Source organism: Artibeus jamaicensis, unplaced genomic scaffold (genome assembly GCF_021234435.1).
Source record: "Artibeus jamaicensis isolate MK-2021 breed Jamaican fruit bat unplaced genomic scaffold, CSHL_Jam_final contig_3126, whole genome shotgun sequence".
Lineage (NCBI taxonomy): Eukaryota > Metazoa > Chordata > Mammalia > Chiroptera > Phyllostomidae > Artibeus > Artibeus jamaicensis.
In genome coordinates, this window is record NW_026521723.1 from 5737267 (window position 1) to 5761156 (window position 23890).

A 23890-nucleotide genomic window follows, 5' to 3' on the forward strand; every position below is an offset into this window, starting at 1 on the left:
GATTCCATCACTCTCTCTTATCTCTAAATATTTCTTTGGTACTCTATCACCCACTGGCTTCATTGTTTATCTAACCGACAATGTAATTGAGATTAAAAAGTGATTTTCGTTGTTGAGTTATGATTAAGGTGCATTTTTTGTTTAATAAATACCCTTTGATACAGTTGGTGAACAGAGTTAATTGAAGAAAAAGACTTTTGTTGCACTTGAAATGGGCTGCATTTACATTGTCCAGGCTTTCTGCTTTTGTGACTCACTTTTACCCTATATTGCAGCTGGATTGAAGCTTGTTCACTTTGTAACTAAAATTAATAATTGACCTTGCTCTCACTTCTCAGAAAGTTTTTCCACATGGCCCTTAGAACAAATTAATGAGGCTGCCATAATTACCAAGTGAAAACAAAAGGTCTCCTAGGTAAACCCAGTGTGGTGTGGCAGAATCTTCTGTCTGCTGTCAGAAAGCTTAAGGGTGTGTGTGTATGTGTGCGTGCGTGAGTGTGATGTTATAAAAGAAAGAAATGCTGTATATACTCAGTGAGCAGTTTATTAAGTTCTAGTGCCATGGCTTATTTTCTCCTCGCCATAATCCTGGAGATTATCATCACCATCATCAATTTTGGGAAAAATAAGTGTCAGATTAGTTGAGCTGCCCAAGGTCATGTAGCTAATGAGGAACGGATCCAAGATTCAATTCCAGATACCCTGACCCACATCCATATGCTTCTCCAATATTGTTTCACAACTGCCTCTAAGCAGAGAACAGCTTGGGAAGGCAGGGAGTGGTGAAGGGAAGAAAGACAGTGAGTGGCTTTACCTGCAGCTTCTAGCTTTTAATAATAGTTTAAGAAATTTAATGAAATAAATTCACTTCAACAGGTCTCAACTGCTATTTGACACATACCCTTAGAAGAGACATGGCAAATGAGCCACTCAGTCTTTTTGTTTTTTTCAATCATCTGTTTTTAGAAACATGGTCTTTGTCTTCCTTTATCATTTATACTATTCTGAAAGGGTTTGCGTGATGACTCATGTCTTAATCTTTATCTGTGTCTACAGTGGAAATATATGGCAAAGTCTGTTAGTCTGATATGGGGAAATGTCCTTGTGCATTAAAAATTACTTGTTTTTTTTCCCAGATATCTTCAAGTACATCCCACCCCGATGCTCCTTCAAAACAGTGTCAAGCATCAGCCTTGTTTCAGTTTGCAGAGGTATGGCCTTCTTTTTTTAAATATTTATTGGGCTCAGAAAACTTAGAGCTCAGGAAATACTGGAATGAAGTTTTAATAACACACAGTGAACTTTTGGCATGCCTCTTGCCATTCCTGACATAATACACATTTGCTGTCTTTGCTATAATCATAGATTTTATATACATTTTATAGCCATCTATTGAAGAGTTCATTCAGGATAAACACTTTTCAGTAATTCTTTATTTCATTTTTGCCTTGTTTTAATTTATTTTTATAGCCTGGAAAACTGCTGTCAACAGGAAGTCCATAGGGTCCCAATTTATTAAATTTTTCCAATAGTGAGATTATATGCTGTAATTCATGAATAACTCTCACAGCAAATGCAGTGGTGAATCTGATCTGTTAAATCATCAGTGCTTATGGTTTGGTGCAGCCTCAGCCAGTATTTTTATTAGTGTTTAATCCCAGGTTTAGGTCAGGTCAGCTCTTGCAGGATCTTAGATTTCTTTGGTTTGTCAGCCAGAGAGCGAGCGCACACTGGGGAGCATTTTTGGGGGTTGGAATGATTAGGAGGCAAATCTGATGCACTCGATTTTGCCACAAAGCCCTGGCTTCCACTTTAGGCCCATTTCTAATGAGCACTATATGACAGATAATAAACTGTATATATGGTTCTTGAAAATAAAATGCTCTCTACTTTAGATCTTCATCCCTTTTCCTTTTTAGTAATTCCAGCAAAAAAAAAAGTGCATCTCATAAACTGAGCAGTTTTGTGTAGGGCTGAGAGAAAATGACAAGCGGGACTGTTCTGTTTAATATTGATGTATTGAATCACTTTGATTCATTGAATACAGAATCTGCATAAATGAAATATAAAATGATGTCCTTTCAGCAGGAGAAAACCCAACATCTTACTTTGAAAATGAGAAAGATACCTTTCAGCCCTTACATTTAAAAAAAAAATGCTGCTTCCTCTTGGGACGGTTGGGCCAAGCACTGTGACTTTCCACCAGCAGCTGGCCTGCATGTCTGTTAGGCCTCACTGCCACCGGGCTTGTTCAGCTCTGCTATGGAAGCAGGAAAAACAATATGAAATGGTATAATTTCATGAAGAACAATTTGCATGATGAATCTGAATAAATTAAGATTTTATTTTAATTTTTCATTATGATAAATGGCATTTTCATTGTCTGGGGAAAGAGTTTTGTTTAATATCTCCTTGCTTTCCCCCAGTTGTTGACATCCATTTATTTGATACTAATACCTTTTTCAAGAGTTAAAAATGAATTTAGCGTGGTGACTAAATTTATCTTTAATCTTGATACCTGAGCCAATACCATCCAACTTTTTAAAAACACTTCCTTCAAAACAGAATGTATTAGCCATATATTCTGTTTAATTAAATTCTACACTCTTGCATGAATTTTAGAAAGGCAGTGGCTCATCTTCAACACACCTTGTATTTACATAACCACCGAGAGTATTCAACGTAATTTAAAACATGAGTCTGAGATAGCTCAGCAGGTGCTGGTGCATTTCTAACAGCTATCACCACCCAACCTGACTGGCATTTAAGCAAAACCATCATCAGATTTATTAGGGGCTCCTGAAGCCCTGGGCAACTCCGAAGGATCAGTGTGATGGTAAAACAGCCTCTGTCCTGTGATTATGGAGGATGAGGTTTTGTGCCTCTCTTAAGTCAGTTTGTCCTTACTGCTCAGTGTATTCACTCCTCAAAGCACAAGGAGTTGTTTTTTTTTTAACCCTTTAGGGAAGAAAAGAACTTTTGACTTGGGAGTTGTACAAGAGGCATTTCCATATGTCACCCCTCTACTTAGTAGTATTATCTCCCAGGGGCTTCTGGTTTTTGACCATGGGACCTATGGATGACTTGAAGAAGCTTAAAAAAGCGGTTGACTTGGAAACTTACTAGTTGTTGTTTCAAGGGATTGTAACAGAAGAAGACACACATGACGGAAAAGCCAAAATAAAATGTTTTGCCCTAAAATCAAAAACAATTCTCCCTCCTAACTCTGAATATTATTTTTGCTATTATATTTTGGCCAGGTTGGGTGGCCAAATATAATGAGCCCTTTAATTCCCAAGCAAATTAAACAAATTATCACATGCCTTGTTATTGAGTTGTGTTGTACGTGATTATATGAGGAGCAACATATTTTTCAGACCATAAGACACCGCCACCTAGGTTTTAGAGGAGAAAAATGGGGGGGGGATTTTTGAAACAAAAAAAAATGTGGTAAAATCTTAAATAACATAATATTTCACCAATGTAAATGTAAACAGAACTCAACAGCAGCATTAACAACCATTATTCCTCCCAAATGGGGTGGGGTGGGGGGAGTGCATCTTACAGTCCAAAAAATACAGGTAGTTGATTCTCTTCAGTGTATACCCTCTTTGTTCACTTTTCAGCTGACCCAAGAGAACCCTAAGTAAGGTTCAGTCTCTTAACATTTTTTGAATTGACCTTATTGTCAGCCTAATACTGGGCTGGTTTATTTAAAACTAAACAAGATCTAATTAGATGAACTAATAAAATTACCTACTAAAAGTGGCTATGCGCATATATGTACATTGCAGAAATAGAATAAGCTGTAATTACTGTGATCATATCCCTAAAGCTCTTATAATTACTTCATAAGACACCCATCACCTTTGAGAAAACACAAAGACTCTAGAAATTCTTGTTTTAATTAGTCTTTATAGAGGTTCTCAAACTTGAAATAACACCAGCGTCTCCCTGGAGTCTTATTCAAAGGCAGATGGTGGAGCCCCACCCCCAGAGTTTCTGATTTACTGAGTCTGGAATGGGTCCTGAGAATCTGCATTTCCCAAAAGTCTCCTATCGGGAAACAAGAGTTAGAGACCACTGCTCTGTGGTTTACAGTTTTTACCACAAGTGGTTCATTCATCATTTTTAAAGCGGTTACTAGTGTCCCTGGGACCATAGGGAAAAGATGAAGTGAGGACGCAATGGACATGGAACAGAAAGTTTCCCCGTGGGCCACTTTGTACCCCGTCCCTTTCCAGGGGAGTTCTCAGTCCTGTTCTATATACGTAGAGGAAAGTATGTTTTTCTCTTTTAGTATAATTTATAATCAATTTCGTCTTTTAAAATGTTTAGCTATAATATCATTTTAATAGCAGACTTGTAGAATTCTCAGGGACCATTGCTGCTAATTTAATTTACAAATGTTGGTAACTCCAAGAAGAGATTAGCTAGATCTCATCTTGACCATGGGTCATTTATTGTGCAATGTCATTAGCCTAGAAACACACCTCTTAAAAAACTCTTAAGCCTCGGGCATTTCTTTAAATTGAAAATGTTGTTTTTTCACATTGAATCCTAATTCTCTGCCTTGCAAGATGAAGAGGATAGTTTTCCTTCTTAACCAAATCTGATAAGTTTTAATATTTATCAAAGTTAATCTGTATGGACCCAGGATACAGAATAGAGAATATTTTTGTTTGTAGATTTCTCATGAATGCTTACATTTAAAGGGAGAAAATATGTCAGCTCTGTAAGATCTGGAGATACACAGTGCAGAGCCTGTTTGCCTGCTCCCCCCTACCCACCATCCCACCTTGTCAGCCTGTCTCCCATTTCTTACTGAAACTCACAATTGATCCAGATTCAGCCGGGCCCATCTGAAGCGCCATCACTCTGTTCAGGCCCCTATTCATTAAGTTGGTTAGAAGGAGTTTTTTATCTGCATCTTTTGTTGTTTCCAGGTAGACTAACACATCCGTCGCTTTTTAGACCTCATTTACTGAAGACTAATAACCGAAAGGGATGCCAGAAGGGAGCTCTAGTCGTCCGTTATTTAACATATCTGAAAGCCATGTCCATATTTTCTCCTTTGTCTATGTCTGACTCTCATACCCAGAACCTATCTTTGTGTTAAAAAACTACACGTTTACTTTGAAGGTAGAGGGCTAATCTGGATGATTCAGAAAAATAAGCAAATTTAAGGCATTGGCATAAGTGAATATAAGAAATAGGTGCATATTTAAGGCATTTGTTTTCATGATGAAATACTCAATGTGTTACAGAATATTACACTAAAAAAACCCACCATATACTCACACTGCAGTTAATCAGTGTGAGGTACTATGTGTTTCATCGGAAGCATTAATATTAAACAAGGACCCTGCCGTAATGTAAAAGCCCAGAGAAGAGTCCTCCAGAAGGAGGGTCAGCCATGTGGGTTGCTGCAGAGAGGTCAAGATGAAGCTCAAGCCATGGACATTGGCATATGTTCGGGGGTTTTGGCTCCCGCTCCGATTAATAAGCCAACGACTCCTAGAAAGCATATCATGTCACTAAGATATTCTATGAAAATTTGATGGTTACATCGATTTTGGGCTAAAATACATTGATCCTTCCCTACATACACATGCCCCTTTGGAGTTCAGGTTTCTAGCAATGCTGAGCATTTAAAATACTACCCTGTACCTAAAAATATATAAAAATCCTCACATGAGCAGTGAGAAACATTGTTCTTAGTAAACATCGGTGATTTCTTTCGAAAGGCGAAGAACCGTTCTGAAGCCCTGACTCAGCCGAGCATAAGCTCAGGTGGCAGATAATACATCCACTGCATTAGGCATAGGATGTATGGAAGTAAACAAACAAATACAGAACCAGGGAGCATAGGAGGCAACCCGCAGCAGCTGAAGTGACAGCAGAGGGAGCCCGTGAAGAATTGAAACAGTGTTTTGGGTTATGAGTGTAGCACTATACCCAGCTTGTCCTTCAGTAATTCTTGAGACTATTATATAGTTATATGTGACAGATTTCATATTCTGCTGATTAACAAATAATAATTATCCTCTGACATTGCAATGTTTTATTCTCTTCCATGTTCGGTATGTAACTAATCTTTGGAATTGTTAAATTGGAATTTAAAAGTCTGTTTGTTAGTGTTAATAATGATAGATCTTTATTACTAATAAATGCATCATTTATTGAAAGCATAATACGGGCATAGCATTGTGTCAGACTCTTCATTAACATAAAATCTAATATTCACAACATAATATGGGGTGGGTATTACTATTTCTCTATTTTGAAAATGAGGTAAATGAGGCTCAAAGTCTTAATTATTTGCTGAAGTCCACACAGAAGAAAGTTAATGAAGGCACATGTGTCTGACACAAAAGCCATGTTTTTTCTATTATACAACTTTGGTTCAAGGGCCTGGCATTCATCTCTGGCTCTTCATTTTCTCAAGTCACTGAGAATCGGTGGTTATATTAATGGGTTTGTTTCTCTTAGTCTAGTGATAAGGTGAGTAATTAAATTCAACTTGTCTGGGAAAAGTAGAGGTAGCATATATCAGAAAATTCAGTTAGAGGGAATTTTTCTAAACTTCAGGAAGACTGAGCCTCATAAATTGATCTTCTAAAGAAAAAGTAAGATTGGGATATACAGGACAAGACTCTGTTAAAAATGGCCGTACCTAGGAAGAAAAAGTCCTTAAAACTTATTACACTAGGCCCTTCTAAGTAGCCCAGGTAGCTTATTATATACTGGCCTCTACAAAGGCCTCTTATGCTGCAGGTGCTCTAGGGAGAAGACCCTCCAGCAACAAAGCACCCAGTCTCTCCTGGAGCAGACAGCTCTGGAGAATACCTTGCGGGACTGGCAGGATTGCCTCCTACACTGAGCTGAGAAATACCTGTGTCTTTAAACTGAGAAAGAATTGGGAATCACACAGAATACAAAAATCCAGCTAGCTGCTCTAATGATGACAGAATTTCTCCAGTGGCAGCATGCTTTGTATAAAGATCCTTAACATGTCCTTCTCAGCTCCTTATGGAGTTAGGCTAGAAACTGAAGTGGAATTTTCATATTAAAAATGAGAAAGGATAGTGTGCTGTTCGTTTTTATTGGTGCCTGCTGCTGTTTCAGCCAAACTGGAAGGAGAGTAAGCAGTCAACGTAATGTTCTGTGTATATGTACTATAAATGCGTTTCTAATGTAACATAGGTTCTTAATTGTACACACAGAGATTGTTCATCTTTGTTGTGTACATTAGAACATATTTTCAAAGCCAGAGCCAGTGTTTTATGTGACATTCTTAGCTTCCCCAGCTCCTGCTGGGTATGTCCTAGCAGGTCTAAATAGGTATAAATGCCTAGGACATTTATACTGGATTCTCCACAAAAAAAAAATTTTGACTTGATATTCTTTTCTCAGAGTTCCTGAATATATTCCTTAAGAAAAATTAACTAATTGCTTTGGTAAATACAAATGGACTCTAAATAACCCTTTTATATTTGACCACTTGATGAGTTGATATTTATGTAGAAATGCAAATACATGTCTCCTTGTAAGATTAGAGAATTAAGTTTAAAGCCTGCAATATAAAAGATAATAGTATTGTCATTAAACAGCCACCAGAGTCTGCCTGTTTTTGTTACTACATTGGGAATTATTTACTAAATCTGGTTTCAAAATTATAATCTCTTAGCATGCCACATTTCAAATTATTTGGTACTTGGGAGAAGTGCTGTTCTCACAAACTAAGGAAAGTTCCTGAATGCGTATGAATGAGAAGCAAGGATTCTGATGTCACAGTTAATATTCTTTATGTGAATTGCATTCAATACAGATTTCTTCGAACACTTCGCAGTTGGGTGGTGCGGACCCTGGAAAACGCTGTGGAAAGTCTGCACTCTTTCAACTAGCAGAGGCAAGTTTCTAAGAATATACTGAGATAAGCCCTGCAGAGGCAGAAATTGCAAAAAGCCAATCATTAACACTATTCCTTCAACTTGTACCATCTCACCTTTGACCATAAAGTATTTTGTATCTCATTTTCAACAATGAGAGGGTTAACCTTTAATTTAGAGAGGGGAAGAAAGTTGTTTTGCTACTGAAAGTCCTTAAGCATTGAAAAAGGTTACCCAGGGAAATTGCGAAATCTTTTTCAGAGGTGGTATTTTAAAATAAGGTCAGTTTTGTCTCTCTCGGATTGGTTAAATAAGTCCAGCCTAAAGCCAGAAGAATGGCCCAGGTCGTTTTCCTCTTCTCTGATTCTCTTATAACATCTATAAATCTCTACAATGCACTATTTTTTATACCAGGTGGTTGATGTTTTAATTTTTGTTGCTTTTAGTGAAGAACTGAAACGACATGTTGGAAAGGCTGGTTTTGTAACACACATCAGTTGTACATGTGATGGGACATGGATTTAAAATTCCTTTGGCAAACTAGGAAATGTGTTTTCATAAATCCTGTAAGGGACAGAACCCTCACTTGGGGGGCATGGCAGAGGGAGGAAGATGCCAGGAGCAGTTTTTAGGGTGGCGAGAGCCGGGACCTTCTCTGCTGGGCTGTGGTTATTGCTCTGCCTGAAGGAACATGTGAAAGGTCTGTCTTTGTCTTCAGCACCAGGACACCATAGTGACAGTTCTTTTTGTTGGTGAAACAAATTAGGAGGCACAAATTAGGTGAACCAAAAGTCTCTTACAATATCAACTTTTTCTTTTATGTTTCTGGCTTCCTCTGCATGAGTTTCTGTTGAGGGGTTTTTTTGTTTGTTTTTTGTTTTCCTGAGTGATGTAGTTTTTTAATAAATTTTTTGTAGTTTGTTAACTTAATGGGAAGACCTGTCATTTGTCTAAATGGTATGGTAGCTTGTATCATAAAAATGTAGGAGTTTTAAGTATCTTAACATTAAGTTTTTAAAGTCTAACCAGATATATATTAGAAATATAAAAATACAAAGGCCTGAAACAGTAAAGAAAAACCTGCTCCCCCCAAAATCCAGAATTTATCTGCTAGAGGGTGGGCTCCTTATAGTACAGGCTTCCCCCGCTAGGTGAGTGAGTGTTCTAGGAACCCATCTGTGTCAGTGCACCAGCTGGTGTTGTGAGAGGCTGTGTTTGGCTTCAGTGCATTTGTTTTTAAAGAGTCTTTCAGCATGTTTGCTCATTTCATGATGGGTGATTTACAAGCCCACCTGTCCACTCCTGAGTGTTCAGCAGTTTTTGACCAAAACCAGCTTGACCTCCCTGCCCCATCACCCATTCACCTGATCTGGCACCGAGCGACACTCTTTTTGTCTCCCTGGATAAGGAAAGTCCTCAAAGGGAGGAAACATTTTGCTGATGTAGAGGAGGTAAAACAAAAAATGGCAAAAGCACCCAAAGGCATCAAGATCGATGAGTTCAAAACCTGTTTTAAGCAGTAGAAAAAAGGTGTCTATAGATGGGCTGCATCACCTGGAGGGCACTTTGAATGTGACCGAAGTTTAAACATGTCAGAATAAATACACAATTTTTTATACATAAATTTTGGGGGTTTTGGCTCCCTCCTGGTAAACAGTAGAGCAGACTAACCCATTGTTGTCTGACATTAAGCTGACATGGTAGTTCTTGTGTAAGACAAATTCAGGCCCAAATAGAGATCTAAAAATGACTAGAAAACTTATGAAGACCACAGGGAATAGTTTTAAAACTAACTGGTTAAGTCAGTAGCAAAGTACTACTTCAGGTAGAATTGAAATGGTAAGAATCTGGCAACAAATGTGCCTTTGGAGTTAGAGGTATAAACAAGACTTAGTAAACAGAGAGACTGTGAGGCAGGAATTTGTCTGACATCTTTAAGACTATATAGATGGTCAAGACAGTTTATTTGGAAGAAGTGATTATTTTTCTTGAGTAATAGGAGCATGTTGCCCTCTCTTCATTTCTTAGTTATATGTGTGTACACACATACACAAACACATACACAGGGTTTTTATTATTTAACTATAGAAGAAAAACATTAATTTGGAAAGATACATGCACCCCTATATTCATTGTCATGCTATTTACAATAGCCAAGATGTGGGGGCAACCTATGTGTGTCCATTGGATACCTTTGTTTCTTTAATTAAACACTAAATTGTAAGACAGCCTAACTTTTGATATTAACATATCTTTATTAAATGGTAATGTATTTAAAAAGTACGTACCTTTGAGGTACTTTGCTGTGGAGGGGTGATGTTAGAGAAATGAATTTATTTTCTTTCTTTTGCATAAGTCATAAAAAAAGGATTTCCTATTAAATCAGAGCTCATTAAAAAGAACACTCTTCTAATTTGTAGGGATGCATCCCAAATATGAAACAGATGCTATGGTTTAACAGATGTTTGAATGCTGGTATCATAATTTAAAGGGGTAAAATGACTGCAATAAGCCTATTTCAATTAGAGCAAATCAGCTTATACTCAGAGTTAGTTTCTTATAACATCTGAGTAAAAAAATATATGCTTTTGATGAAAGAAGGTTGCTAAAAAAATAATTTACCAAGAAAATCTTCTCACATTATATCTACCACATGAATATGATGCCATAATGCTAATAGATTGTGTTTTAGAGTAACATCCTAAAGCTTTCCCAGTTTCTAATTAAACATAAATATGTGCACAGTGGATTAATCAGCATCTCCGACTAATCACCAGTAGAAATAAGCTTCCTCAATTTTTTAATCTGATGTGTACTTGACGCTCATTTTTCTTGAACAAAACATTTATTAATTATGTCGGGGACCTCTTTAAATGAGTATAACAGTATAACAGGATTTTGATGAGGATTTTTGCTGTTGGTCAGAATTGGTGGTACTGTCTAAAATCTGGAGGAACAGCTCCAAATTTGCATATCCCAAAGGGAAAGCCTTCAGGAAACCACCTTCAATCTGGGTCAGACCCTGCTCTTGGGATTTATGAAGAGATGGCCTAATTCAGCTGCCATCCCATGTACTGACTACTGCCGAGGTTTCTCTTCTCATCCCCGCTCTAGCCCCCGAGTCATCAGTGAGTGGGGCAGTGTCATAGGCTATCCAGTCATTTAGAATATTGGGGCTTTTTTCTCTGTTCTGAGGAACAAAGGCAGCTCTCAGAGAACCTCTGCTAAAGATTGGGAGTGGTACCTGCAAAAAGTGGCAAGAAGCAAGAAATGTTTTAGACATACGTTTACTGCTGTCCTCTTCACCTCTCTGAGCAGGCAAAAAAGAGCTGGAGGGAGTTGGCAGCAGGGAGAGACTTGGAGTGGCTTGCTGCACTCTGTTTTGGCATTGCACAAATGTGTGAGTTTCCAGGGTCAAGTGGACAAATAGGAAATAGTTCAGCTTGATCAGACTAGAGGCCACGTCTGGGACAGTCTGGGGAGGGGCTGGCAGAGAGGGCTGGCCTGGGACAGCAGGGCAGGCTCACACATTAGGAAGTATTCAGTAGAGACTTCTTGGCTCAGGATGCTCTGGTGAGCCCCCATACACAGGAGTGATGTTCAGCTGGTTTGCGTCAGTACCGCTGTCCTGGTACTAAAATCCTTGGCAGTTAGTACAAAGACTGTGACCCAAATGCCCTGAGTACCCTTACAACAATGCTACCAGCATCTCTGATCCATCCAGCAATGAGAGGACCCTGTTCAGCCCTGAGACCACAGCCCTTCTGACTGGTTTCCACCCCTGTCTATAAAATACTTTGTATGTCATCCCTGTACTTGGTGTCCCCTGACAAGGACATTCCATTCTATGTTGAGTAAGTTATCAGAAACAGACAAAAAAAAGATATAACCATGGGCAGTTAGTTCTATCTCCACCATTTCTTCTATCCTCTAAACCAGAAGCTATAGGCCATGTGAAGAAAGGGCCAGGAAACAGCCAACCCAAGAATTAACCACTCACCCTTCCCCAATTCCATTCCTGTAGACTGGCATGAGAGGAGGAGTGAATGAGACCTCCCAAAGGCAGAGGTTGTTGCTTGTGAGAAATGTCTTCTCTTCGGTGAGAAGCAAGAAATACTACAGGCCTGTATTACTGGGCCCTATGCCCACTCGGGCAGACGGAAAGAAAATTGGAGAAGTTGACAGTAAACACAAAGAGACTTGGATGGGCCTTTGCTCTCAGTTTTGGTATTGTCTGGGCCCCTCTATATTTCTCTGGACCCTGGGCCAAAAGATACCCTGGGGAAGGCCCTTTGAGCACTTGATTGTCATTTTAAACTGGATCGATTGTTAATAGCTGAAAGTGACCTGAAAATTCTGGGATCTGTTCCAGGTGTTTTTCAGGAATGATTCCAACCAGGAAGGGAGATTTGGCATAGTGCTGCTGAGGTCAGGGAATTCAGAAAATATAACCCTTCATGTTTGAACCTCCAGGAGGGTCATACTGTTCAGTTCATCAGTTTCTTAATTGGCACAGATACTAGTATAATGTATTGTGTTTCCTTTCATGTTGAAATTAATTAGGTCAGGTCATGTAAAGATCAGCACAGCAACAAAGCATCCCCCAGAGATGATTGTGTATTATAGTTGCTATAGTTGGAAGACACTCAGAGACATCTTTACCTGTACATTTTAGCAAATAATATTTCTGCACTTCAAGGTCTGTGGTACCAAAATTGCCTAGTATAATAAATGGAACAGTTTATTCATTTATTCTAGGTACCAATAATTATTGAGGGTCTACTCCATCCCAATAACAGTAAGGCTGCTGGAGCTTCATGCACATGTGGTGATGATGATGATGATGACGATGATGATGAGCTGATCCAGGAGCCTTCTTCTAGGATCAGTGGTACAGGAACACATTACCTGTAGGTGCAGTTCTAGTGTTTCGGTGTGCCACTAGGGGCTGAAGCATAAGCCTAAAATTATTACTGTTTCTCTTCTAATTTTCTGAAATAATTTTATGTGTTCTTTTATAAATTTGAGATTGCAATTGCAAGTTTTATAATCTACCATTTTTTATCTCCTGTGTGCTCGACACTTTATAGGTACTTCTTGAATTCTCACATCCATCTTCTGAGGGCAGGCACGGTTCTCATTCCTCCTCCACACACTAGGAAACAAAAGGGCAGAGAGTTTTTGTACCTCGCCTAAGGACATGTAGACAGGAAGTCTCAGGGCCTCAGTGGAAACCTAGGCACTATATCCCCACTGCCAGGGTCTTCAGTGTTGGGCTATTCTGGTGCCTTGTTTTAGGTGAATACGAAAGACTGCAGGTTGCTTATTACAGAAGGCCCTGTAGAAGACAGCTTACTCCTACACATGTGTATACAGCTGAATAAGATGACAGATTGTTCAAGACTGCTGTCAAAAATGGAGCTGATATTTCCTTTTTTAAAAGTGTCTGTAATTTTAAAACTGCCAAGATACATCTTGTGCACTTAAGTAAGTACATATTTGTGAAATTTGGAAGATATCATGTAGGCTTTAGGAAATTATGGTGTATGACTCCTGTCCTCTAGGAACTTGTTCTTCACTTGCAAAGAAGTGAAATACAAAAAGTTCAGGGATAAATAGTACAAATGGATTCATAGAGAACCATGCCATGAAAAGACAAAGTTCCACCTGAATGACCAGTGACACACAGAGTGGAAAGGAAGAAAGTAACATTAGCAGGAGTGTTCTGGGGACACAGCACCGGGGGGAGAGCATGAACACGAGTCTTGAAGGAGTCGTTGGGGAATAGAGGTTGAAACTAGCTAGCTCCAGCTTGCAGAGTTGCTTTGTTTGGCCCATAATTTGTTGACCTGTATTATAGTTTGCATTCAAATTAGCAGCTAATACTGTATTTTAAAATTACAGATTTTGAGTAAATACAAATTTCTTATTTTCTCATGAAAATTTAGAAATCTGAAAATACTGTACTAACCTTCCTGCATAAGAACAGTTGTTCAGAACTCATAGGTGGTCGCCTCCTTGTAGAGGTGTTTGCTATACAAATGTGACCATTCTCTCCTTTCCCTTTTGAGGCCAGAAGTCATTGCCAGCACCCACTCGTCCACCTCCCTCTTTTACACCTGACCACCCATACACAGTAGCGATCGTGACTTGTGCATAATTCACTATAGAGATAAGGCTACAGCAAAGGATTAAAGGCAGACCACCGTGATAGGAGTAGATGACAAGTAGGTCAGGCCGGCAGGAGTGCAGATTTATGGAAGGTGAAAGCAGGAATCAGCAGGGTGTTTATTGTGAAGCAAAGAAATTTCTGCTTGAACATAATGAAGGAGCCATTGAAGATTTGGGGCAAAGGCGTGCAGTGCCGAAAGCACTACTTGAAGAGATACTTGGCAGCTGTGTGTAGAATGGGGTAGAAAGCCTCTGTGGACGTCCAGGTGTGAGAAGACAGGAATGAGGAGAGGGGGAGCTGGCAGTGGTAACAGGAGGCAGGAACAGACACCAGCGAAGTTGCATGGGACTCAGTTGGATGACTGAGTTGATGTGAGAGGCAAGCAAAAGGGGTGCCAGAGAGGTGACACTTCATTCATTCCCACTTCACCTCAGAACCTGAGTATGTGAGAATGAATGACTTCCTAAAGTTTAACCCTGGCCTTGGAGCTCTATTGAGGAAGCCTTAGTGTTTGTGGACAAAGAGGAAGCCCAATAGTATGAAAGAAGAGGAAAGATGCTGAGGTGAGGAGGGATGACTGAAGAAATCCAGTACTAAAAATGTCAGCAAGAGAGGGGATTGCCAGCACGGTATATAATTGAGTTCGGAGAGCAGAGACCCATGTTCCTCGAGCACAGAAGAAAGGTCAAAAATGGTCACCACAGCACTGCTGAAGATGGCCTGTGGTACTTGTCTGTGTTGTACATTTCTTCTTTATGAAATCAGTTGTGTGTTAAGGTGAAGCAAAAGGTGGAGAATGCTGGATTTTTCCAGACACTCTCCTTGTATATAAAAAAGCAAGATTGTAGGTGGGTCCAGTGGGTCCAGGGGACTGAAGACCCTAACCCTCTCTATTGAAGAAGATGGAGGCGTTTTCAGAGGCCTCAGCTCCTCTCTAGTTTTTCTTATACTCTAACTTGTAGGAGCTGGTTATAGTTGAAAACAAATATAGATCTATTCCAGTATCCGTAAAAGTGAAATCTTATGGGAAATTATGGCTCACTTTAAGAAAACCTGAATTATGATAAAATTACAGAAATTATATTCCATAATGAAGAAAGTAGGAAATCCCGTCCCTCCAATCACAGTAGCATTTCCTGCCACCATCAGTTGTAGGTGGTGTCAGACTCAGCTGCCACTTCAGGTTCTGTGTTGTGTCCTCATTTATCCTGGATGCACAGCATACCTTCATCCTCTTGTAACGCCCTGAAGCCCAGAATCTGAGGGTGCAGCTCCCACCTCAGCTTCCCCTTCACTGTCATCACATAGCTCAATTCTGATACTTATTTGAGGGGGCTTCTTATTTGAAAGTGGCGTGTTTCTTTTCTTTCTGGGCAGAATTGTGAGTCATTTTTAGAAAACGCCCAAAACCGTGCATTTCATTCCCACATTGCACACACTCACGGTACTTTCTGAGGAACTGGCACACAGGAGTGCACCTAATGACCTCCGTTAGTAGCTGGCCTTGTACGGGCAGGCCACCCCCACCCCATTTGGACTTTTCAGAGATGGTACCATTTCTGAAGAAATATTGGGCAGGAAGAAACACCACCATTTCGCTTGGCCTGATTGTTTCAGCAAACCAAATTGTAAACTATTTAATATGCCCAGATTTTAGTGTTGAGAGACACTTAGACCAGCTATCTTTTATAATAAATAAAATTGAATTTTTTAGCAGTGATGCTATTCTTTATTCTCTGAAACCATCAGCTAGTGTATTTTTATGGCAAAAAAAACCATTCTGGTTTTATTGAACTACGGGAGAAGTGCACATCTTGGGAAACTGTTAAATGCCATCCTTAGGCATTGTTTACACTGTTTTGGCAGACAGTGAGCCAGTGCAAAATGATTGGAAACATACCTTGGCTGCAAAACATTTGCAAAACATTTGTTTAGTACTAAAAAGGCAGAGATTCTGGAACTTCTTGATTAGTGTCAGTGGGTCTGCTGTTTTCACACTGCCTTGTTTGTAATCTAGCTAGTTCCTTTATAATAGACAGTGAACAAAAAGCATAATTAAGAATGAAATAATATGGTGTGGTACCATTTGAACCGCTTACTCATTTCTTTGTACCAATTAGAGGGTCTCTACGTCTGTGGTGTTATCCAGTACAGTTGATTATTTTTCAGTGGGTATTTATCTAAGTCTTTTAAAGCTAGACATTAAGAAATGAATTGATACCTTAACTTCTGAACAAAGGAATACATTTTAAAACGTCTATGATTCAAAGAGATAAATCTTAATGTACACAGATTTATTATGTCTTGAACGCAAGTCCTCAGTAACAGACCCTGCACCTAAGGTATGGTCTTACCTGAACTGAAAATGACAACCTCCTTCAACCTCAGAACATAAAAAAAAATAATCATCTCTCCATTTTATCTCACCCCTTTAATATTCTGTTGCATTTTTTCAGTCATTTTTAAGAGTATAGTTTTTATGTGTATCCATCCAGCATGTATATTCTTAGGATATTGGTTTTAACATCCTAGTTTTTGTTTCTCTTTTGGGAGTGAGTTATATTTCTTCAGTTATATTTCTTTTAGCACATCAGTGATGTGCCATGCTGATTACATAAAACAGTGAGAAACCTCATTGCTTCAGAGTTAAAATTTTTTGAACATTGTCAAGAGTTAGCCCTGACTGGTGTGGCTCAGTGGGTTAGGTCTCATCCGCAGACCAAAGGTCACTGGTTCGGTTCCCAGTTGGGGCACATGCCTGGGTTGCTGGCCAGGTCCCCAGCTGGGGGCGTGCCAGGCGTAGCCTGTTAATGTTTCTCTCTCACATCAGTGTTTCTCTTCCTTTCTGTCTCCCTCCATTCCATTCTCTCTAAAAATAAATAAAATTTAAAAAACTTTTTAAAATACTGTCAGAGGTAAAATTAAAATATCGGTGATTAACTTTTCACTGGTGTTCTTACGAAGCATAACTAAGGAGAGTGGGCTTGCTGGTCTAGGCCAACCATCACAGGGTCATAATTAGCATTGTTTCTTGGAGATGTGTAAATTGACCCTTTCTTGGTATGAATCAGAATGCATCTTAGGCTCATCATTTATTTTGGAACTATTGAACCATTCAGTTTAATCCAATTATCTGTTGAATACATTTGTTTTGAAGGTAGGTACTAGCACTAGAGTACTTCTGGTGCAGAATACAAAGGTGAACAGGAGACATTTTGTACCTTGTGAATTACAGTTATAAAAAACAGAGTAGTGCCTGAGGGAATAGACCATAGATATCAAATACTTATGCTCGGCATTTGATTTAAGACATTTACATTTTAACTTCTGTGAACACAACCATGGGAATTCCATCCAGCAGGTGCCCTGCAGGTGATTTTACATTCTCACTTTAGAAGAAAGTGTTCAATTTAAAATAATAATAGAATAAATTGTGATTTACTAAAGTGTGTTTTGTTTCAGGGCCTGATTAACAACCAACCTTCTATTCAGGGCATCCTGACTAATTATTAACACACATTAATTCTGTGCTACCAAAAACCTGGATAACTAACTCTCAGGAATGTAGTAGTCAAGTGAATTCCTTCACTGGGATGAATGTTAAATTGCACATAACCTCTAGTGTGACACCCAACTCTGTTTGATTTGTTTTAGGTTTTTGGTTATCAAGACTTGTGGTTTGTAGTTTTTGATTAGAAGTTAATTTGTTTTATTTTTACAGTTTCACTTCCAGGAACATAATTGTTTTTCTTATAATTTAGGATTAACATACTCTATTTGTGAAAAAACTTGTAAGAGTCTGAGACAAGGAAGTAAAAGATGTCGAGTGCTCGGTGTAATTAACTTCAGAAGAAATATTACGCTGTTTCCTGGAATATGTCCCCAGAGTAAACGTCTGCATTTGTTCCATTTCATTCCTCACTGTAGAACCCTATCAAGGATGATGAGGAGAATCATTTTGAAATAATTGAAGCAGAGAATAGAGTTTGCAAAGTATTATTAGGTTTGATAAGATGAATTTGTGCAAAAGCAAACTGTTGGCAATATCACAATACAAACCAGCACATTATGGTAAAAGGTCGCTGAGATGACTTAGTAAAGGCCATCAGAGTGATGGTGATTGAAAAAACATAAAATTTACCTTGGGGTACCTGTCATCTTCTTTCCAGACCTGGTATTTTTCCTCCACATTGGGATAGTTATATTCATGAAGGGCTAGGATAATTAAGAAAGGAAAATAAAAATTACTTCAAAATTGATACAAAAAAAAAGCAAATCTTTCATGAGAGTAAAACATGAAGAGAAAAATAAATATATTAGTGTTTCAGACATAGATAACATTTTGCTTTGACCTTACTTCAGCTTAGGTTTAATAAAGGAAAGTTCTTAGTCATCATAACTACTTGCTGAGGTCTAAAAGTTAACCTACTCGATTTTCTGAAAAAGCTTCCTTGTGAACCTTAATGTAGCAGAGCTTCGCTGTGAGTGACTCAGAGGGCTTGGTGCTCTTGTCATGTTCATTTTTTAAAATTTGCATTGTCTGCCCCCCACCTCCACCCCTTCTCCAGTTTCTCCCCAGACTTACTAATCATAACATAATTCTCAGGAAAGAATCTGAGAGACAAGTACTAAGGGGGGAGGAGGGCTGAGGTAAAAGAGCCTCTGATCATTCAATTCAGTGTATTATTCATTTAAAAATTTGAATTTGAAAAATGATTTTACATGGGTTAATGATCTCTGACAACTTGCCATTTGATAAAATGGTGATTTTTCTTTTGAAATGGATCAGTTTCCTACTCATGTACTTGATTTGGGGGCCAAGCAAGCCCCAGACTCTTTTCCCTCCAAGTGGCTTAATGCAAAGTGATAAGACGAGTAGTGTTTCAGAATCCCATTGCTGTCCTTGGCCTAATCAGCATGGGTTCTCCTTTAATGTCCTATAGGTAAGGTTTGGGGAACTTAAAAATTTAAACAAATTGCCGCCAGATATTTTTGGGTATTCAGAATGTTTTAGATTTTAGGAAATTATGATAATAGTGTGTGTATCTCACACCATGCAGTTAATTTCCCAATGCAGATTCTGATAGCAAAAGCATATGAATAGACACATAAAGTAAGATAAATTAAGACCTTAAGCAGTTTCACATTAATTCAGGTCAGAATTTGCAGTCAAGTAAATTTGGAAGAGATGGAATTTTCCACCAAGTTAGTTTAAAAGAAAATCACCCAGTTTTCAGAGCTTTTAGTGATCTTCAGGTTATCAGCATTGTGGACCCTGATAACCTGAAGGTTTGTTCATTTACCAAAACCTCCTGGAGTTGTTTAATGAATTATCCTATTGTTTCAAGTAGATAGGCAAAAATTATTTCCATTTTTCTCATTTCTCCCAAAAAGAAGAAAGGGCAAATATCGAACACAGTTTGGGGATGATTTGCTAAGTATTGCCATAAGTACATCATCTCTGTTAGACCTCACAGAATCTTTTGAGATGAAGTGTTTTTATTTTACCAAGGCAACAGAGGAGTAAGGAGTGAAGTGACTCATTCCAGCTATAACGTTAGCAAGTAGCAAAACTAAGACTCAGACTCGGGTCCTTCAACTCTGGATCCCGTCTTCCTTTTAGTAAATCATGTTTTCATAGAAAAAGCTTCCAATGTAGCTAGAAAATAAGAATTCAGGTATATGCTTGTCTAGAATATAATGAATACATCATAATATCTAACACCTTTTATTATCAATAATTTGAATCATTTAAGTTAGTTTGGCAGAACAGGACTGATTATTTTAAAAGTTGAAGTTTGATTATTATTTTTAAAGAGATGATAATTTAAAAGTTTAAGCTAAATTCGAGTATAGAAAGTAAGATAATTTTTGTTGTTCTCCCATTTGTTTTAACTGTTTAGATGTGTCTGGCATCAGAGGGGGTGAAAATGGAAGAATCCAAGCTAATAAAAGAATCAGATGGTGGAAGAATTAGAGAATTGGAGAAGGGAAAGGAAGAAAGAGAAATAAAAATGGAGAAAACAGATGAAGCCGGCTTGCAGAAGGAAGCAGAATTTGAAAAATCATTTAAGGAAAATGTAAAAGATTCTAAGGAATTAAGAAATTTTGAGGAGCTGCAAACGGATGATATAATGGCTATCAAAATGGAAGATCCCAAAGAAACTAAAAAGGAAGAAGTAGGCGAAGATCAAAAGTGTAGTCACTTCTCTGATTTTTCTTACTCTGCCAGCAGCAAGATAATAATAAGCGATGTTCCCAGTAGAAAGGATCACATGTGCCATCCTCATGGAATTATGATCATTGAGGATCCCACGACATTGAACAAACCAGAAAAGCTAAAAAAGAAAAAGAAGAAAAGCAAAGCGGATCGACACGGAAACGATAAGTCCACACCCAAGAAGACTTGCAAAAAGAGGCAGTCCTCAGAGTCTGATATCGAGAGTGTCATGTACACCATTGAAGCTGTTGCAAAGGGAGACTGGGGCATCGAGAAACTTGGGGAAGCCCCTCGCAAGAAGGCCCGCACATCCTCAAGTGGCAAGGGAAACATTTTGGATGCCAAACCACCAAAGAAAAAAGTGAAATCAAGAGAGAAGAAAACGTCAAAGGAGAAATCCTCAGACACCACCAAAGAGTCAAGATCTCCAGATCCCATTAGTATTTCTGCCAGCAAGAACATTTCTGGTGTGGTGCCAGAGGGTGTGAAAGCAGAATCATTGACCCCCACGGAGGTTGCATTACCATCCAGTTTATCAGGGCAGGCCAAGCCCGAGGACAGTGAGCCTCACAGGAAAATAGAGACTTGTGGCTCCCGGAAATCTGAGAGGTCTTGCAAAGGTGCTCTTTATAAAACCCTGGTGTCTGAGGGCATGCTCACCTCTCTGAGAGCTAATGTTGACAGAGGTAAGTGACTTCTACAAATCAGGAAAGATTAGTGAAACGTAGCAGAATTTCTCCTTTTAGACTATTGAAAAGAACCCCATAAAGAACAATGTGGTATCAAAATGATACTTTACATTTGTACAGTTCTTTATGGTTTATAGATCACATACATTTATCATTTTACTCATGTGTTTTCTAGCACTTATTGAACAGAGTGCCTTCAGAATATGTGTTTAAAGTAATTAAAACTCTTTAAATTTTTTATTGGTACAGGCGGGTTTTTGTTTTGAGGGATCAACATTTCATTTCTTAGTGTGTTTTCTAAAACTGATGGAAAGAATTTTCTGAATCAAGCAGGCATGTTTAGCAGAATCTTGACTTGTAGGATCCAGAAGGATGTGACTTATCTATCCTTCTCCATTAAGTAATCAAAACTATAATGAAAGTGAAGGCTCTTTAAAACATAACAGTATCCAGAATCCAGTTAATGTGTGTATCTTTATTCCATTGAGTGGTTCCTATAAATTCATCTGTTTTAAAATATAGCATCTGGCTAGGGGATAACCTTGAGCCAGACTAGATGCAAACTAGAGATCTGTGAATACTGGGTCTAGCAAGCCCTGAAGGAAGATCCTCAGGTGCTCATAGTTCCCCAGGGATGTCATTCCAACAAATCTTGGAGAATTAATAGTGCCCACCAGTAAAGGACTCCCACACCCTAAACTGATTCTCTAATGGAAAAATTAGCAGTAGTTGGTCAGTCTCTGGAGTCATGCAGTATCTGCTGAATTATGACAAGACAACTTGTATCAGAGGCTGAAAGTTACTCTTTCATGTGTTCTGTTATGAAGGGTGGTCCATCACAAATCACTCTGAGTCTCTGCCCAGTTACAAATAACATCATGCCCATGATGTCTAAGGGGTCAGGAGGTGACTTGTGAAGCAACTAAAATTATTTCCCTCCCATTCCCAGTATACTGAGCATATCCTTTCCTTTGTATTTCCTTAGGGAAACGAAGCTCAGGAAAAGGAAACTCCTCTGATCACGAAGGGTGTTGGAATGAAGAAAGCTGGACATTTAGCCAGAGTGGGACCAGTGGGAGCAAGAAGTTCAAAAAGACAAAGCTGAAGGAAGACTCTCTCCTTGGGTGAGTGCCTGTGAGCACAGTCAGCTGCACTGCGCAGACCCCAAGTGTGGTAGGATGTTCAGGGCAAGCATACATCTCTAACTGCTTATTCTCTGATTATTTATTCAGCACTTACCATAGTCTTGACATAGGAGGGGGCACTAATTAAGTGTATCCCATGATTCCTGCTGTTAACACAATTGTGCGTGACAGTGTCATTCACATTTTAAGTATCAAACTTAGGCCTGAGTTTGAATCGAGGTTCACTGTGTGTATTAGTAGTATGATATTTTAAGTCCTTATTTTTGCCCGGACACATTTTCCCATCTGAAGTTTGCAGTGGATATTATACGTTTACATGTTATATCCTGTATGTACCTTACTTAGTATTTCTAAAGGCATGTACATGTGTTTGTAAAACAACGACAGCTGAAAATGTAAGGTTAAAAATATTGTTTCTACCTTTAATCTTGTTTTGTTTAAGCCTTGTTTTTCTGCTCTAAGATAAAAACAATAGATATTCAGTAATTAATTATATATTGAAATGTACTGTCAACCAACAGCATGCATCAAGATAAAATCATTAAGAATTATTTCATTTTATGTTATGCCAAAGATTCTGATACCAATCTTAATATAAAGCATTTTGCAAGTTATGAGATCCAGTATTTTATATTGGTGAGGAAAGCGTCTGAATATTCAGTTTTACTGTTTTGAAGATCCTGTGGGATTTCTCTGAGCTCAATTTGAAAAGAATACATCGAAGAGAAATACATTTTTATATTTCTCATATTTTTTCTTAAATGTGTTCAAAGGTATGCAAATTTTATGCATTGGGAATATTGTATTTGGTTTACTCATAAATATTTGCATTTCTATTTGTGGAATAATATATTTTTTTCTTGGATGTCACAGTGCTTCAAAGTCTGGTTAATTCTAAGGCTCCAGGTCATCACAAAGTGTGAGAGCGGAAATTATTTCTCATGACGATCCTCAAGATTATTTATATTGAGATAATATATTTATAATTTCACATATTTTCTTTCTAATATCTTTAAAGTCCAGAATAGTTCAAATTAGTCTTATTTATATTATGTTTCAACAATGACATAAAACCCTCACATTTGTTATTATCAAATGATACTTTTCAAATGAAGCACTTCCTAAAAAAGTGACCAAGGACCAAGGCTCTATGACTTCTGGAACTACCAGTTCTCTTGCTTGTCTACCCAGCTACAGAGAACCTGCTCTCATTTCGGACATAGCGAAGTCCCAGGGGAATACAATAGGCATGAAGTTTCCCCAACAGGAAGTTCTCTGATGGCTTCCCTTAGATACCACTGAAGCTAAGAGAGAGATGTTTTCACAGTCCTCTTTGAGGAATAAAAGAGTAAAACAGTCTTTTGAGAACTCGTCCCTGCAAAGAGACTGCTGTGTGCGTTGCTTGTTTGTTTGTTTTAAAAAATTATTTCTAAGGAGGTTTTCTACAGACTTAAATCAGCAGCAAACTTCTGATCTTTCCTCCTCTCTCCTTTAAATAATTGCCTGTCAGATTCAGACTCTCTGGGTTTGCCTTGTTAAGAACACACCACCATAGTGCATGAGCAGTGAGAAATGCCACTTCCTGTCAGTCTTAGCTGAGATTTCTAAATGAGCATTTTAAATCTTTCTACTGCAGAAAATGTGTGCTACCTCCTTACTTAACAGTAGCCAAGAAAAATTTACTCAGTAGTGGCAGTTCTAATTTTATAGACTTACCCCAGAAAAACATAGGTGATTATTCTAGTTGAAAAACAAAAGAATACCAAGAGACC

General features: G+C 38.4%; 1 protein-coding gene across 20 annotated transcripts in view; it reads left to right on the forward strand.

Moving 5' to 3' along the window:
• The window catches only part of BBX (BBX high mobility group box domain containing), a 255771-nt gene that overhangs the window by 198461 nt on the left and 33420 nt on the right, over positions 1 to 23890 (forward strand). For 19 of the 20 annotated variants that reach the window (XM_053663008.1, XM_053663007.1, XM_037148879.2 and 16 more), the window contains 4 exons: positions 1137 to 1211; positions 7832 to 7912; positions 19968 to 20970; positions 21959 to 22097. In XM_053663008.1, the coding sequence (XP_053518983.1) occupies positions 1137 to 1211; positions 7832 to 7912; positions 19968 to 20970; positions 21959 to 22097 (1298 nt within the window). The remainder of the gene's footprint in view (positions 1 to 1136; positions 1212 to 7831; positions 7913 to 19967; positions 20971 to 21958; positions 22098 to 23890) is intronic. The other variant, XM_053663020.1, reaches the window with a different exon arrangement.